Source organism: Schistocerca americana, chromosome 3, assembly GCF_021461395.2.
Source record: "Schistocerca americana isolate TAMUIC-IGC-003095 chromosome 3, iqSchAmer2.1, whole genome shotgun sequence".
In the NCBI taxonomy this organism is placed as follows: Eukaryota; Metazoa; Arthropoda; class Insecta; order Orthoptera; family Acrididae; genus Schistocerca; species Schistocerca americana.
In genome coordinates this window covers 992,851,213-992,865,080 of record NC_060121.1, presented here as the reverse complement: position 1 = coordinate 992,865,080, position 13,868 = coordinate 992,851,213, and the positions used below count along the sequence as shown (strand labels likewise).

Here is a 13,868-nt window from a genome sequence, read left to right as displayed (position 1 = left end):
CATCACACACACCCACGCCCGAGGCAGGATTCGAACCTACGGCCGTAGCGGTCGCGCTGTTCCAGACTGAACCGCCTAGAACCGCTCGGCCACACCGGCCGGCGTCGAACAACAACTAAGAAAATCATTTTGCCACATGTCAGGTATGAATCAGAATCTGGCCTGCGATGTACATTTCGAAATGCATGGAGAGGGAAAGGAAATAAACACAACGACGCTAAAACAAAAAACATTGTCACATTTTCTGTACACTTCGCTCGAGGAGCCATGCGTCCTCAGGGGCAGAGATGAGGCTGTTTTATATACAGCCACAAGAACTTGTTTCACAACAGTGAAATTGTTGGCAAATGCCCTGCAGTAGCTGTGGCGAAAGTTTCTTAAGTGAATTCGGCCGGCTGTGAAATGAGGTGCCGGGGGAATACGTTAGCGCGCCAGCTGCCTGCGACACGAGAGGAGAGGAAACTTCGTGTCCACGCCACGGGCGATTTTGGCAGCTCACAATCCCTCTGTGGGCTGGCCGAGTTCAGCCCGGCCGCCAGAGAGCGAAAAGCGCGGGCAGCTGACTGGCTGAATGGCCCAGCAGCCCGTGGGCGGACAACGAACCGACACGGTGGATCGCGGGAGGGGGGGGGGGGGGGGGGGGTGGAACATCGGCAGCGCATTTCGCCCTCGCCTTTGTCGGCTACATCTTTTATCTCCGGCGCCTTCACTCCCTTTCTGGCAGCGCGATCAGGGTAACTTTTGCCTCTCTACAAAATCACCTGAACTTCGTGAGCTCGCCTGGAAATAACGTGCCGTAATATCACGTGCCTTGCTATAGAAGTACACAGGCAGACCAAATGTTACAGTATTAAACCAAATTCTCTCTTTCTCTGACATCTGACTTGGACTGCCGCGCCCGTTAGGCATTTAGTTTAGGAGTGTCGATTCAGTTTCCACAGCGACTCTGTCTTGCGGCACTGGAGCGGTATCCTCCCGTTGTTTATATTAATGTCTGACAGTTCCAACCCGTGGCAAGATACAATAATCGCGACTCAGACTCGAGTACTTTGCAGACAAACGAGTCCTGTTAAATGAACCAGGAGCACAGGAAAATTTAAGAAGTGGTATCACGAAAATACAGCACCTGCGTCAGACGTTATTGTTATCTCTTCCGTCACACTCCCCTGAGCACACTAAAGCTGAAGAGGTTCTATCTGTTAAACATCGGCCATATACTTGGAAAAGAGAAAATAACCGCCGAGAACTAGACGATGCATACTGAACTTTTTCGTGTGATATCAGTGGCAAATACTGCCTGCTCTACTGTGCATCCATAAAACATGATATCAATTCTGAGTGTAAGTTTACGACACTTATTATTGAATGAAATATAGTGATATGATATCGTAATTCGCTCACATGCACTCACATGGATCATTTCGTTTAAATGGACACATCTCTATTAGAAAAAAATTGGGAAAGGGAGTGTAGCTGTTAGAGTTAAAAATCCTGAGTGTATTTAATACATAGGTCGTTAAACATACTCCATAGGTGTATTGACAACTTCAACTTTTATAGTCCTGTCTCCCTCAGTTGCGTGTAATATTACGGTATATTGATAATTTTTACTCATGGACCGTCTGTGGTACACAAGCTCAATCAAAAAATAAAAACACAAATAAAAAACAAACACAACAGTTTCACAATACAAAAGAACACACAAGCGGAAAACTTACAAACACACTCAACAAACACACACAATGACAACACCACACAGAAAAGAACCAGATGGTAAACCATGGCCTACACACATAAACTAACACACAGAGTTGCAAACATCCTAAAGAGACAGGGCTTCAAAATAGCATATAAGCCTGGGCAAACCCTTCAATCACACCTAAGCCATCCAACTACCAAGAGGGGCAAATCCCAACAATCAGGAATATATAAACTTGAATGTCAAAGTTGTGATGCAGTATACATAGGCATGACATGCAGGAATTTTGAAACAAGATACAAAGAACATATCAGATGTTGGAAGTATGAAACAAACCATTCCACAATTGCAGAGCATTTAAAACACTACAACCATCATCCTACAAACATGGAACAAGAAATGAAAATAATGAGAATAAGCAACCATGACAAACATCTTATACAAATGCAAGAAAACTTCCACATCCAGAAAGCCATAGCAGAAAACAAACATGTGATAAATGAACAAACGCACATCAGCACAGGATCCCTACTACACTTAATAAAGGAAATGATAACATAAAACAAAGAAAAAACTCTTCCCCACACCATCTGGAGACACACACACACACACACACACACACACACACACACACACACATACACAGCCAAAAAAAAATGATATAACATCAAAATACACACACACAGCACAAAAAAATATGTATCACAACAAAAAACACTCACACACACACACATACACAAACGCACACACAAGTGCATACACGAACAGACCACAGATACTTCAATAGTTACACTCATAAGTTTGGCAATAACATTCGATCTTTGGCAAAAACATTTGACAGTCGGCAACAGAAACCAAAACATTGCATTAAAACAAGCGTTCAGTGCATAGTGCTGTGGAATGTGGAAAAAACCGCAAATTGGCGTTCATAAGAAGAAGAACACCACCAAAAATGCAACAGGAGCGTAATATGTGAGAAATTGTCCACGCAACCTGTAAGTACAGTTCAAAACATTATACTCAATAGGAAATACCAACCACTAGAACTGTTTATAACCTATAGGCACAATACCAAAAACGTAAATAAAATAGCTGACATATGTACATATTCCAGGCCACTGATGATGCCTTGCAGAAAATAGAGGCGAAACGCATATGGCACTAAAACTGTGTTTTATTCAGTTGCTGTCAGACGGTCCATAAGTAAAAATTATCAATACACTGTAATACTCCATAGGTTTTAGAGATGGTTGTAAACATCAAAATAAGAGAAAGAATCCACTAAACATTGCTTCGGACATTCTTACCCTAAAAGCTATTAGCATTTGTTCATCTTCATTAACGTGATATACACTACTGGCCATTAAAATTGCTACACCAAGAAGAAATGCAGTTGATAAACGGGTATTCATTGGACAAATATATTATACCAGAAATAAGATATGATTACATTTTTACGCAATTTGGGTGCGTAGGTCCTGAGAAATCAGTACCCAGAACAACCACCTCTGGCCGTAGTAACGGCCTTGATACGCCTGGGCATTGAGTCAAACAGAGCTTGGATGTCGTGTACAGGTACAGCTGCCCATGCAGCTTCAACACGATACCACAGTTCATCAAGAGGAGTGACTGGCGTATTGTGACGAGCCAGTTACGCAGCCACCATTCACCAGACGTTTTCAATTGGTGAGAGATCTGGAGAATGTGCTGGCCAGGGCAGCAGTCGAAATTTTCTGTATCCAGATAGGCCCGTACAGGACCTGCAACATGCGGTCGTGCATTATCCTGCTGAAATGTAGGGTTTCGCAGGGATCGAATGAAGGGTAGAGCCACGGGTCGTAACACATCTGAAATGTAACGTCCACTGTTCAAAGTGTCATCTATGCGAACAAGAGGTGACCGAGACGTGTAACCAATGGCACCCCATATCATCACGCCAGGTGATACTCCAGTCTGGCGATGACGAATACACGCTTTCAATGTGCGTTCACCGCGATGTTGCCAAATACGGATGCGACCATCATGATGCTGTAAACAGAACCTGGATTCATCCGAAAACATGACGTTTTGCCAATCGTGCATCCAGGTTCGTCGTTGAGTACACCATGGCAAGCGCTCCTGTCTGTGATGCAGCGTTAAGCGTAACCGCAGCCATGGTCTCAGAGCTGATAGTCCATGCTGCTGCAAACGCCGTCGAACTGTTCGTGCAGATGGTTGTTGTCTTGTAAATGTCCCCATCTGTTGATTCAGGGATCGAGACGTGGCTGCACGATCCGTTATAGCCATGCGGATAAGATGCCTCTCATCTCGACTGCTTCTGATACGAGGCCGTTGGGATCCAGCACGGCGTTCCGTATTACCCTCCTGAACCCACCGATTCCATATTCTGCTAACAGTCATTGGATTTCGACGTAAGCGAGCAGCAGTGTCGCGATACGATAAACCGCAATCGCGATAGGCTACAACCCGACCTTTATCAAAGTCGGAAACGTGAAGGTACGTATTTCTCCTCCTTACATGAGGCATCACAACAACGTTTCACCAGGCAACGTCGGTCAACTGCTGTTTGTGTATGAGAAATCGGCTGGAAACTCTCCTCATTTCAGCACGTTTTAGGTGTCGCCACCGGCGCCAACCTTGTGCGAATGCTCTGAAAAGCTAATCGTTTGCATATCACAGCATGATTTTCCTGTCGGTTAAAATGCGCATCTGTAGCACGTCATCTTCGTGGTGTCGCAATTTTAATGGCCAGTGGTGTACATCTCTAGCGTAAGTTCTTCCATTTTGCAGACTGTAGCAAACAAATGAAAATACAACATTATCCTGCTACTGCGAAACAGCAGAGCTTCTACATCTACATCTACATTTATACTCCGCAAGCCACCCAGCGGTGTGTGGCGGAGGGCACTTTACGTGCCACTGTCATTACCTCCCTTTTCTGTTCCAGTCGCGTATGGTTCGCGGGAAGAACGACTGTCTGAAAGCCTCCGTACGCGCTCGAATCTCTCTAATTTTACATTCGTGATCTCCTCGGAAGGTATAAGTAGGGGGAAGCAATATATTCGTTACCTCATCCAGAAACGCCCCCTCTCGAAACCTGGCGAGCAAGCTACACCGCGATGCTTAGCGCCTCTCTTGCACAGTCTGCCACTTGAGTTTGTTAAACATCTCCGTAACGCTATTACGCGTACCAAATAACCCTGTGACGAAACGCGCCGCTCTTCTTTGGATCTTCCCTATCTCCTCCGTCAACCCAATTTGGTACGAATCCCACACTGATGAGCAATACTCAAGTATAGGTCGAATGAGTGTTTTGTAAACCACCTCCTTTGTAGATGGACTACATTTTCTAAGCACTCTCCCAATGAATCTCAACCTGGTACCCGTCTTACCAACAATTAATTTTATATGATCATTCCACTTCAAATCGTTCCGTACGCATACTCCCAGATATTTTACAGATGTAACTGCTACCAGTGTTTGTTCCGCTATCATATAATCATACAATAAATGAACCTTCTTTCTATGTATTCGCAATAGATTACATTTGTCTATGTTAAGGGTCAGTTGCCACTCGCTGCACCAAGTGCCTATCCGCTGCATATCTTCCTGCATTTCGCAGCAATTTTCTAATGCTGCAACTTCTCTGTATACTACAGCATCATCCGCGAAAAGCCGCATGGAACTTCCCACACTATCTACTAGGTCATTTATATATATTGTGAAAAGCAATGGTCCCATAACACTCCCCTGTGGCACGCCAGAGGTTACTTTAACGTCTGTAGACGTCTCTCCATTGATAACAACATGCTGTGTTCTGTTTGCTAAAAACTCTTCAATCCAACCACACAGCTGGTCTGATATTCCGTAGGCTCTTACTTTGTTTATCAGGCGACAGTGCGGAACTGTATCGAACGCTTTCCGGAAGTCAAGAAAAATAGCATCTACCTGGGAGCCTGTATCTAATATTTTCTGGGTCTCATGAACAAATAAAGCGAGTCTCACACGATCGCTGTTTCCGGAATCCATGTTGATTCCTACAGAGTAGATTCTGGGTTTCCAAAAACGACATGATACTCGAGCAAAAAACATGTTCTAAAATTCTACAACAGATCGACGTCAGAGATATAGGTCTATAGTTTTGCGCATCTGCTCGACGACCCTTCTTGAAGACTGGGACTACCTGTGCTCTTTTCCAATCATTTGGAACCCTCCGTTCCTCTAGAGACTTGCGGTACACGGCTGTTAGAAGGGGGGCAAGTTCTTTCGCGTACTCTGTGTAGAATCGAATTGGTATTCCGTCAGGTCCAGTGGACTTTCCTCTGTTGAGTGATTCCAGTTGCTTTTCTATTCCTTGGACACTTATTTCGATGTCAGCTATTTTTTCGTTTGTGCGAGGATTTAGAGAAGGAACTGCAGTGCGGTCTTCCTCTGTGAAACAGCTTTGGAAAAAGGTGTTTAGTATTTCAGCTTTACGCGTGTCATCCTCTGTTTCAATGCCACCATCATCCCGGAGTGTCTGGATATACTGTTTCGAGCCAGTTACTGATTTAACGTAAGACCAGAACTTCCTAGGATTTTCTGTCAAGTCGGTACATAGAATTTTACTTTCGAACTCACTGAACGCTTCACGCATAGCCCTCCTTACGCTAACTTTGACATCGTTTAGCTTCTGTTTGTCTGAGAGATTTTGGCTGCGTAATGTAACCTACATGCTGTTACATACGACCTACATTCGTGACTTAGCGCTGACGGATGTGCTGAATATGGTATCCATTCATAGTAAGGCGTGCTTCGGTCCGACGTCGTAGGGAAGCACGAACTCTCTGAAAAACTCCACGTTTTTCATGGATGAGCTGGCAAACAGTGATGAAGCGTTCCTGTAATTTTTGTACGTCATTAATGTGCTTGTACACACCAAAGATTTCAAGTGTCCACACAAACAGGAATCCTAGAGGTTAAGATTGGGGGAACGAAGTTGCCAATATAGTGGACCTCCCCGTCCAGTCCATTGGAAACGGATTGTCTCTGTGGCTGGTGCTCTGTCATGCATGAACGACATCTCCAGCCGTTATTGGAACGATTCCTCCTCCAGCAGGACAGGCGAGGCGTATGATGGGGAATCACGATTCAGTGCAACAGTCAACCTGTGTACGAGGAGGAGTCAAATGAAAATTTGCTGTTGAACAAAAGTGAAACGTAACTGTATCATTTTCCGACATAGTCTCCCTGTCGTTCAATCCACTTCCTCCGTGAAGGAACGACACAGATTGTTCTGGAAAAAATTATTTCGACCGTGTTGCACAGCCACTCGCCCATCGCTCGTTCTTAATCGGAACGAAAATTTCTTTCCTCCCGTCGCCTCTTTGATTGGTCCAAATATTTGTTAATCACAGGGTACAGGATATGGTGAGTATGACGGATGAGGCAGAGTATCAAAGTGCAGGTTATCGATGACTGCAAGTGTTTTACGGGCAGTATCTACATCTACATCTATACTCCGCGAGCCACCTTACGGTGTGTGGCGGAGGGTACTTATTGTACCACTATCTGATCCCCCCTTCCCTGTTCCATTCACGAATTGTGCGTGGGAAGAACGACTGCTTGTAAGTCTCCGTATTTGCTCTAATTTCTCGGATCTTTTCGTTGTGATCATTACGCGAGATATATGTGGGCGGTAGTAATATGTTGCCCATCTCTTCCCGGAATGTGCTCTCTCGTAATTTCGATAATAAACCTCTCCGTATTGCGTAACGCCTTTCTTGAAGTGTCCGCCACTGGAGCTTGTTCAGCATCTCCGTAACGCTCTCGCGCTGACTAAATGTCCCCATGACGAATCGCGCTGCTTTTCGCTGGATCATGTCTATCTCTTCTATTAATCCAACCTGGTAAGGGTCCCATACTGATGAGCAATACTCAAGAATCGGACGAACAAGCGTTTTGTAAGCTACTTCTTTCGTCGATGAGTCACATTTTCTTAGAATTCTTCCTATGAATCTCAACCTGGCGCCTGCTTTTCCCACTATTTGTTTTATGTGATCATTCCACTTCAGATCGCTCCGGATAGTAACTCCTAAGTATTTTACGGTCGTTACCGCTTCCAATGATTTACCACCTATGGCATAATCGTACTGGAATGGATTTCTGCCCCTATGTATGCGCATTATATTACATTTATCTACGTTTAGGGAAAGCTGCCAGCTGTCGCACCATGCATTAATCCTCTGCAGGTCCTCCTGGAGGCCAAGCTTTGTTATGCTGAATATGACAATTATAGTAAGAAGTCTGCGTCGCTTTAATCTTATTGCAAGCTGAAGCTGATTTCTTAACCTGCTTGGACATGACGCACTGGTACCGGTGTTTCCCCTCTTCGTGTGTTGTTCCAACACAGCGCCTCGTTCAGCCCGAAAGAGAGCCAGCAACACGTTTCCTGCAGATCGCTGCGTCCGGTACTTCTTGGGCTTTGGTGATGGTAAATGGCGTCATTTCTAGCTTGCTATCTTCTACATCTGCTTCTACATAGATACCCTGCAAGCCAATGTACGGTTGTTTCGGGTTCGTGGTAGTGTCTCTAATGATTATCAGGAAGGGGCTATCACCTTCTGCTTCAGAGCAGAACAAAAGTTCGCCACAGACGTCACTCTTTCAGTTCTAGAATGTGCTGGCGTGGCACCCATCTTGGAGACACTTTTCGAAACTTAGGCACTACGTGAATGATGTGATGTGGTCAGCCACCGACAATGTTTAGATTTGCAGCTATTTCATCCACCGTCACACGACGATTTCCCATCGCAACGGCTTCAACTGCTGCAGTAGATTCTGGTGTCACAACGCCGTGTGGCTGACCCGGGCGCTGAGCATCTTTCTCAGAAGTCACGCCGTTTCCGAACTTCCTGTTCCACTCATACATTTTCTGCAGTGACAAACACGCATCACCATATTGTGCAATCATTCACTTATGGATTTCAATAGGTTCCTTCACTGCACAGAAAACGTATGACTGGACGCTCTTAATCGTTGTACGTGGTGCAACTGGGGCAACCATTTTGAACTGGTACTGTGGTATCGTTTCACCTTTCTGCTGTATGCTGCCACCTGTAAGGCATTCCTTATGTAACTGGCAACAGTACTGCCAACTTATAAAACAATGACGCGAAATGTCGATTTTTAATTATTATTTCAAGATTTTTCATTTGACTCCCCCTCATACTAGTGTGCAATATCCTATTAGTCTATCGCCAATAATTCCTGCCAACATATTATTTGAAAATCAGTGCTGAAGGTTTGCGTTTTCAACTGAGTGTGGATTTGCATCAACTCACACACGTTGGTTACGAAAATTAACAACCGCTTTTTGCTTGAAGCACAAGAGATGTGATTCACAGCAGCGAAGTGAAGTGCTAATAACTCGTAAGATATGCATTCTAGAGCCCTTATTTACTGGGCATTTTTGTCTTATTTTGATCCACACTCCCATCTCACAAATTACGGAATACTTTTTTTTAACGTCCTGTACTTCTTCTCTAGTATATCCTGCTACAGATGTCAGCGCCTACTCCGCTAATGAATGTCCACTGAGAGTGAAACACAGTGACTTCATTCCTGCCCCCTATGATGGACGTACGTGACATTTTAGTTGAAGAATGACGCAACTAGCCACATATACTTGTTGGAATGTTTTACAGTACTGCTATAACCGGTTTCGGGCTACCACGCCTGTCTTAAGATGGCTAATATTTTCAGTTACATGGATGTTTTGATCAATATCATGTCGTGTGCTCCTACAATGCACAAGAGAATTCGAGTATTTAGAGTCTTAAAGTGCATTAATAAAAACACACTAAAGTGTTTTTATTTAGATGTAGTATGAAATAGTTGTGTTCACTTAGATAAGTTTCGGTAGAATGGCGATTTGTTTTGTTGTGACCTATATGGTTTTCCAGGTCGATGTATGTGTTGTTGGACTGCAGACAACACACATATATATGGTTTTCCAGATCGATGTATGTATTGTTGAACTGCAGGCAGCACACATATTGTAAATAAATTACTGTGGCACTCTTCATGTGTGACGGGAATGTTGAGCGTCGCACATGTGCTATACACTTGATGTTTTTGCTTACAGTGCAAAGATTATCACTAAGAAAAGTTAGAGATATTATTCATTTCCTATTGGCCAATGATTTAAACAGAGGGAAGATGATGTGTGTTGTTTCCAAGATGAACCATATTAACAACAGGAAAATATATGCATTCTAAGAGTAAACTTATTATTAAAAATTATTTCAGTATTTTCTACTTCTTTTTTAAACAGTCAGAAGAAATTCCGACGAAGTACTGTAAAGTCAACTCATTGCATTCAATCAATTAGACATACATGTCGTATATACATTTCTGTATACATAATTTGACCATCATTACAGTTTATAAGTTACTTGCAGAAACAAATAGAGTTGGAGTGTGGGATGATAGCAAAACATTTGTTCACCATGATAGTTCATATTTTTACAGTTTTTACTGACATTTTAAACAGGTCTTTCGTAAAGATTTGTGACTGTTAGAGGTCCTGCTTGTGTTTGGAGTCTCTGAACAGACCAAGGAAATTAGTTATAAATTGTTTATGGGCTAGCTCCAGCTGCTCGCGTAGATTGCATTGGAGTGAAATGAGGGTGTGAGTAAATACTAACAGTTCTTCTAAGAGGTGTATTTTCCTGCCTTATTTAGTGGTATTGCGGCAGCGCGGTTCTTTCCGTCCCTTTACGACAGACCTGCACCTACCTGTGAACGTTGTCTCAGCAGATCAACAGTAAGAAAGCCGAGTGAAACCTACTGTACCTCGACGTGAACCAGGCTGCAATTTAAGTCACTAATCTACGTTTTGGGAGAAAGTTTTCACACAAATGAAAGTTTGTAAATTTTGTCCTCAATTAATATATTCTGAAACTTAGGTAAACGAGTATCACTGCCAAGCCCGTGCTAGTCTTAACAGAGTCACTCATAATCCCTTTCACTCATGTTAGCAAGTTTATGGTGTTACATTTCCCGAAAACGTAATAGCTACTGAAATACTAATTGTTTTTGATTGATAATGCTCGCCAAACATTACGTTTGTCGGTACCAAATGCAGTCACAGTTTCTTGCCACTGATCTGCTCAATACGCCACGCGGAATGTATGTCTTTTCTCGTCACAAAATTCACTTAAAAATTCCAAAATTTCTACACACCCATCGGAATTATTATGCCGTCACTTTCCAACACTTTTGATGTATGAAATACTGCTAGATCCGGCAACTTATCGTTTCCATGGGAACTACTACTACACACGATCGATCTGTTTCACGGCTAGGCCTCTACTCTTCTCCAGAATACTCTAAGTCTTCTCTACCAGCAGATAAAGGCGCGCGAAGAATACTGCTTTACCATTGGTCAGTTTACTCAACAGCCAACAGCAAAACAACACTCTCCCGCGTCAGTTCGCGCTTTTCACCAATAACCAATCGCAAAATAGTAAACCTAACTACTGCACTTTTTACCGACGTAATTATCTAATATGCTGAAGTTTTGCTTATGCATAAAGTTATTTACTATTTTTATTTATACCTGAATTAACTTTCCGTTTACCATAAACTTACTTTACAAAACTATTGTATAAAAAATCCGCTTTGTCCACGTCCATACTTCTTCGACATGTTCCCACACTAAATCCTACTACATAACTCGTTAAACAGTTATCTTCATATTAACCTTAAACCACACTCAGGCATCACTCATACTGCTAAAACACAGTTATAACGTTTCACATACACAAAAAGACATAATAACACTTCATGAAAATACTAGAACAGTTTATGAAAAACATTCTATTACTTTAGTGCACTCTAGTGGGCACAATCGAAACTAAAATCACAGTCCCCCTATCCAATATTGTCCTCTATCGGCTGATACATAAACTACGTGCGCGTCCAGTCTGGCGTCACCATCTGTCACTCTCCAGCTCTGAGACACATCTCCCACTTAACCGCCTCCAAGGCAGGATCGTTATAAGGCGCCACGCCTCAGTATGCAACATCCGTAAGTAGCCATTAGTGTTAGAAGTGGAGTGTCCATTTTGACAGATGTGAGTGGCTATTGCAGGTTTATTTAACCATCAATGTGTTCCCGATGCCTTGTACTGGAGCACCTGTCGGTGTGTCCAGGACAAAAGCTGGGCCAAGTTTTGTGTTGCCGTGCCGCAGGTGCGCGCCGACTGGTCGGAGGGCGGCCCCACCGAGGACTGGATCTCCATGGAGGACCTGGACGGCAAGACGTACTGCCGCTACCCCGGCACCTGACGCGCCGGCCGCCGCCCCCGCCCCCCGCCCCCGGCCGCCGCCCCCGGGGGCTGCTCGGACCAAAGTGCCGCCAGCCGGACCGCCTCGAGCCGGCACGCGGCGTCCCTCCGGAAACACTGCGGAGTGCTGCGAAGCGAAGCGACGGTGTCTGCCGACCGGCGGCCACTCGAATCTCGAAACACTGTTGACTCTTGCAATCTTCCAACACGAATTTGTACACACATACACTCACTGCCATATTTTACAGAAAAATTCCAAGTGATATTCATTTAGGTAACAATAGGTTCACGATATAGCGTCTGCTGCGAAATAGCACGCAAGAGAGAACTGTAAACAAACGCCAGAAATTTGGACACACACTCTGTGCCATGTCACAGCAAACATCACTGATCAGATCTCGTCGATGCACAATACACGGTAACTGTGAGCTGTGAGCGCTCGTCTCCTTTAACACGTGCGGTGTATCCTTTTGTTGTTGTTTGCATTGTGGAGTTTACGAACGAAATAAACGATGTACAGTAACGCTACCATTGTTTAGTAAATGGTCAACATGGAGTCTAGTGTTTAAAATAAAAGTGAAACTTTTCCTTGTAAGTATTTATTGTGAAGCTATGCAAAAGCTATTCCAGGAGGAAAGAAGACAACATTACCTGCTGTTTTCCATTACCGATTATCTCAATGCCGAATCCAGTTAACGCATGCTGCCTACGACAGACATTTGAAACCTAACGACCACATAAAAAGGATTTCAATTATACCTAGGAAAACATTGTCAGGATTTCTTACTTTTTCCTTTCTTAAGAAAGTGGCATAAAACGCTATCTTCTCCAAAACCTGACGTTGAGTGAAAGATAAAAGCACTATTGTGAAATTAAATCTTCGTTTGACACTGCAGTAGTGAAGTCATAGTCCCAGTACATAAAATTTTTGCTTAAAAAAAAGTTATGTGCGCTGTGGTTTCACTACTGTAGCGTCAAACAAACATTTAACTTACATTTTAGTCACATTCCTTTACAACAATTATGTTGTAATATAGGACTGTTGGAAACAGCTGATTTCTCACCAACGATCCATTTCTACAAGCGATCCATTTCTACAAGCATTACCGTCTTTTATTCTCTGGTAAGGACAACTCAAAATCTCTCTCTCTCTCTCTCTCTCTCTCTCTCTCTCTCTATCACACACGCATACACACACACACACACACACACACACACACACACACACACACACACACGATCACACATACACAAAGCTAAGACAAAAGAAACTAAAATATAATAGGCCAGTTGAAGTAACTCTTACCATGAAATAATGTCTGTTAAAATTCATATTTAATATATATGTCCTTACCTTTAGTGCACGCAAAGCACACTGTTCTGATACTGAAACACTTATGAAAGCAGCAGACTAATTGAGAAGCATGGTAAGTGAGATGTTGTTTCACCTTCTGTTATACCAAACACAAGTACCGCGATGAAGGATCCTTTGAACAGAAATTAAGTAACTGTATAACGAATTAGACTTTTCACAAGGAAAGTGATATTGAACATGTTGCAGTAAACCTTCATCCTTCAGCCTTATCTAGATTCAATCCTGTCAAATAGCTGTATGTGAGATGCAGAAGAAGATCACTTCGTCACGGTTCTTTACTGAGGTAAGTGCCCGGAAAATCACATACGGTGCGCAGTACGAGGATTCTTATCATAAATTCAGTTTATCTCTCACACTGTATTAGGATACCCCAAGGGAGCTTAGCGCAGGACAAATTTCGTTGGTACATTTAAGTTTTAGGTTAATTCCTAGCTGTGAATGTATTACTATAGAACAAGCTTTC

At 43.3% G+C, this 13,868-nt stretch overlaps 1 protein-coding gene across 1 annotated transcript in view; it reads left to right on the top strand.

Moving 5' to 3' along the window:
- LOC124606617 (dipeptidase 1-like) overlaps nt 1–12,583 on the top strand; it is a 1,437,429-nt gene extending 1,424,846 nt beyond the window's left edge. The window contains exon 14 of the mRNA XM_047138602.1: nt 11,936–12,583. Coding sequence (XP_046994558.1) covers nt 11,936–12,031 — 96 coding nt within the window. The 3' untranslated portion in view covers nt 12,032–12,583. The remainder of the gene's footprint in view (nt 1–11,935) is intronic.
- Nucleotides 12,584–13,868: the final 1,285 nt, after the last annotated feature.